Here is a 4828-nt window from a genome sequence, read left to right as displayed (position 1 = left end):
CCGTTCCGAATGAATTTCCTGCTTACTGTACCGGGTTTTCCTTCAAGCAATTAATGCATAAACGCATTCAAGATTGCAGCCGATATCAATACCAGGATCGCCAAATCTATACCACACAGCTCATGATATTACGAGATCTAAAATGACAGTCAATTTGGTCAGATTGTGCTTAATGACCACAATCGCTCGGTTTCACATGTCAGCCGACTTTGATGCCTTGTATAATGCGGTTTGAAATTGCTTGTATTAATTATTAAACGAATAGAAGGACAATTTATGCTGTTTTCTGAATGTACTAACTAATGCACGCCTATAAATAAGTATTAAATGTTACGTCGAAGTTTCTACATTTAGCATCGATTTTCAATTAGCGAAACTACGTCTTTTGCGGCTTAGCACAAATAAGAGGACATTAATACGAGTCCAGAAAAATATAACGTTAGTCTTAAATTCCAGGTAGAAATTATATGCGCTTATCTACAGTACACCGTTTCCTATCTGATATTAGCCTTGAAAAATGTTCTAGTAGAGAATTCCAGATGGGACCACGATGTTTTATCTTTAACCTTTACTACCTGATACAGTATGTAGGCCTTCATAATAATTGAGATACTTTTGGGCCAAAATCCATCACCTGCCCTGGTCACGACAACAACTACCATCAGCACTGTAAGTTGCTCGGTGGTCACGTAATATTACTGAGTGGCATCACCATAGACCAAGGAGCACCACGGATTTTGGACCCACCATACCACAAAACAGCCCAAAGGCACAAAGGTGAATTATATCCAATGAGAGCATGTCAATATATTGACTATTGATCACTCATAATACAGCAATTACTCCAACTGAAGACAAAAACACTCATTTCTGTATCCACCTGCTGCCACCGAATTCGTCCTCCTTCGTCATGCCTCCCGATAAGCTCACCCAAGTGGGCTATCCGGTGACCGTCGTTCAGATTTCTGAACGTGCCCGCCAATTTAATTTGTGAGCTGGTTTATTGAATTCGCCGCAGCAACAATCTCTGTAGCGCGAGATTTGCCTATCCTCTGCCGCGTCTTCACGGCAGTGATCGGTAAGGCACTACATGTGAAACTGGCAATGGGCGACGACGATAGTGGGCAAAGAAATGCCCTGGAAGAAGGTTTTGTAGACGTGGGCACTTCTTTTCGCTTCATGATATGCTTCTTTCACATGGCGAAAACAATCTATGATAAAACAAGAACGTTTGATTTTGCATTACTGCAATGGTAATTTGACATTTGCACGAGCTGTACGTCCCTCGCAATGAATCTAAGTCTGTGCAACGTCTCGCTGGAGTGCTGGAGGAGTGGGACAAGTGGAATCAGCTTGTACAAATTGTTAGCCTACTCCAAGAATGTCTGGTTAAGCGACCGCGTGTGGCAAATTTACCACACTGAGCGCGGTTTTGCAGCAACTAATAACACATGCGAGGCCAACAATGCCGCGCTAAGGCGCGACGTCAGCTTACGCTGCATACGCAAGGTCGGTGCGTTGCTTGAGTTGTTCTTTGTTCTTTGTCAGGCTGAGAGTGGTCGAGCACAGCAGCTCCAGACAACCCCTGCTTTCGACAGCCGCTGTGCGCGCCGAGCAAACTCGCTGGTCCACACTGGCTTTCTTCGCGATACTCGACTACGACTTAACAGCATCTCATTTCTACTAGGCCATAACAACAATAAGGACGAGCGTCAGATAGGAAAGGTGATTGCAATCCCTGCAACCTGGATCTACGACGTCTTAGCCAAACGCTCCCACGAGGACTTACCTGCCACTGCTCAGTTGGCTGTGGAAACCGCTCGCACGTAGCAGGTTGACACTCCGCCACCCGGGAGGGCAGTCGATGTTGAAGGAAGAATTTATCCTTCTTGTGCTTTCTGCAAGTACGGGTGCTGAACGCACGTCCTGTACGCGCTCAGAACTGTAGGCAGTGTTGACATGTCTGGTAAAGAGACTCTAGTATATCGCGGGTCCAATAAGCCTAATTATAAAATGAAATTTTTAAAAAATAAAAAAACAGAACTGCTGTTCGCTACGTGCAGCAAGCCTGAGTAGCGCGCTCAAGAACACGCTGCTGAATATTGCGTCGTCCGGCGGCGCCACGGACAGCGCATCCAGCAGTGTTTTCGTGTCGGTGGCAACAAGGTCCGCGCGGGCATAACCAGCCGAGCGAAACTGGCTTGGTCACTAGGATCGTATGTACTGGACCATCTGGAGCGACGAATAGCGGTCTGTTGGGGGAACAAACCAGACGTGGTCAGTAGGAGCAACATACAGGATAAGCAGAAACGGGACTGCTAGAGCCACTAGACAAAAATGCTAGCCCCACTAGACTTTACCAAAAACATGGTACACGTGCTGGTATCAGTAGACATAAATAGATTAAGCCAGTTCGTACTTGAACTGTGAGTCAAACATCTCTCTCCATTGCGCGGAAGATCCTTGGAGGCTGTCGGCATCAAACAACTCAATCTTTCACTGTCTAGACCGAACCAGCTACCCAACAGACAGAGTAAGCACAAGAACACCTGCTGTAACGGATTTCATTGCTGAGTTTGGCAAGAAGACGATACGTGCAGGCGGCTATATATCTTACCATTCACCATGCTATGGGGATACAGGCAGATGTGGCAGCATGATTAAATATAAGAAATCACGCAAGAAAGGATTTGGAACACGAAGACTTCTGTCATCCTTCAAACGATCGAAGGCAACAGCGTCCAGAGCTCTTCCCGTTCACAGCATCTTACTTACAGTTCCTGTGTTCATAGATTAAGGCCTGATGCAGTACTCGAACATATACATAATCGAAGCGTTGATGCTGAAATAGAGATTCGTAATCATACAGTTTTTAAATGGGTGACAGTCGACGTCACCTGTAGTGGCTAGAGATAAGATAGGCGAATTTTAATTTAATGTTTTATAGTAATCTATTTTTGTCAACTGCTACCAACACGTGTGCCATGGTTTTGATACTGTGTAGTGCGGTTAGCATTTTTGTCTAGTGGCTCTAGTAGTTCTCACCAGAAACGACGCGTACTGGACCAGCAGGAGCGAACCATACGCAGTCAAAAGTAGCCGTCCGTTCTAACCAGCAAAATCAAACGCGCCCAGGGGTGGCGTGCAACTTCAGGTCCAGCGATCCTTGTAGCAAGGGCGTGGCATGCTTGTGGTGGTGTTGTTGGGCGGTTGAAATAACCATAACATGGCTTTGGTTGGCTTCACAATTTACTTGGGTTTGCTCTTTAAGGCAAGGTGCCTTTATTTTTATGATGTCTTTATAGCTAGTTTTCCGGTTCATTGCGGCTAAAGGTTGCTGCAATTGAAGAGCCGCGTTATATATAACACTCACTTAACCGATGCAATTCGTAGGGTTGATTTATGGCACTGATGGACGTTTTCGTAAGCACCGACTCACGTCTCCACGAGCACCAGTATTGCAGAAGTTTCATCTTGGGGGTGCTCGTCAACTCAATGACCGACGAGAAGAAGCGATCGTGCGTCAATTCTAGCAGCAAGGTAATTAGGAGCTCCAAAGCCAACAGCCTCACTCAGTCAATGCAATAGTTACGTGTTTGCTTTTAGTTTCCGAGACGTGTAACAACACGAAGCCCTCGAATGTCAAAACCGTCGTTGTCTTCTGAACTTATTGGTATCGAATATGGCATGGTGCCAACGCCTACCATTGCACCCGCATCCTCGTTACAAAGGCCACGACTGGACGCTACATATGCAGTGGCTTACCTCTGCAACAAGGCAGGCAACTTGACAGTAAGTAGCGGCTGAGCGATGGTCGCTTCTCGGTTGCTCCGGGTGGTGACCATGACGATGAAGGAAGTAGTCGTAACAATGTCAATTGCATGGGACTGAAAGTCCAGCAGGGAGAAAAACGCCGAGTTCTGCTGCTTGCTGTGCGCTGCGCAAGTTCCCGAGTGAGCAGCAGCACACGGTGAAAAAACCGGTAGTATATTCGTAGGATTAGCAGTAGGATGGGGCTGGCAGCTCGCCAGCCAATGGTCCGTACAAGTCCAGCTTCTGGACGCGAGCATCGCGTCCCGGAGGCACCTAAGCCTCAGGTTGGAGCCGGACGCAGTCCTGGCTCTTCCTCCACACTTGACAGCGGCTACGTCACTACCGAGTATGTTTGCTGTGGTCACGATGACGCCTAGTTTTTTTCTATACTAAGCCATGACTATCACGGGGAGGCTCTAGGTTTTAAAGGTTAAACCGAGCTTTTAGTAAGCATATCATTTTCACTGGTAGTGGTTATAAAGAAAACGCAGCTAGTGTTTTTACGTGCTCCTCGTATTCTCTAGGGTTGACCTGATCAAAACTCAGAATCAATAAGACTTGCAGCGCCTAAATCAAGGATCCTTACAAAGCCTAACTATTATAGGTTTTAAATCTAACGGTGGTGAATACAGTACAGGGGCACGACTGTAGCCGACTGCCAGACAAAAAGGTCTATATTTCAACGAATTTTCATGCATCAATAAGGTTAACTTGATACTGTTTGGATGGTCGTCGTAGGTGAGAAACAAAGGGGTCAAATATTATCCCAGCCACGCGTAGCCCTACTACAGCAGTAGAATCGAGGGCTGCACCATGGAAGTAATTTGCTTGAAAATGTTCATTTATTTTTACTAAAGTTTCATATTTTTGTTTCTCTATCTCGATACTGTAGGCTATTCGATACATTTGGAGGGAACTGTCCGTTCCGAATGAATTTCCTGCTTACTGTACCGGGTTTTCCTTCAAGCAATTAATGCATAAACGCATTCAAGATTGCAGCCGATATCAATACCAG

At 45.9% G+C, this 4828-nt stretch overlaps 2 protein-coding genes across 2 annotated transcripts; both read left to right on the top strand.

The window, feature by feature from the left end:
* Nucleotides 1–1290: 1290 nt before the first annotated feature.
* On the top strand, nucleotides 1291–1853 carry PPTG_11490 (hypothetical protein; the record flags this gene model as incomplete). The annotated part of the gene is made up of 1 exon (XM_008906820.1): nucleotides 1291–1853. One exon carries the CDS (start codon nucleotides 1291–1293, stop codon nucleotides 1828–1830), a length of 540 nt encoding a protein of 179 aa, XP_008905068.1. The 3' UTR covers nucleotides 1831–1853.
* A 2157-nt stretch (nucleotides 1854–4010) lies between these two features.
* Nucleotides 4011–4190, top strand: PPTG_22856 (hypothetical protein; the record flags this gene model as incomplete). Its single annotated transcript, XM_008906819.1, has 1 exon — nucleotides 4011–4190. One exon carries the CDS (start codon nucleotides 4011–4013, stop codon nucleotides 4188–4190), a length of 180 nt encoding a protein of 59 aa, XP_008905067.1.
* Between the last annotated feature and the right edge of the window lie 638 nt (nucleotides 4191–4828).

Source organism: Phytophthora parasitica, assembly GCF_000247585.1.
Source record: "Phytophthora parasitica INRA-310 unplaced genomic scaffold supercont2.24, whole genome shotgun sequence".
Classification (NCBI taxonomy): Eukaryota; Oomycota; class Peronosporomycetes; order Peronosporales; family Peronosporaceae; genus Phytophthora; species Phytophthora nicotianae.
The sequence above is the reverse complement of the archived record's forward strand: the minus strand, read 5'-3'. Positions and strand labels throughout refer to the sequence as shown.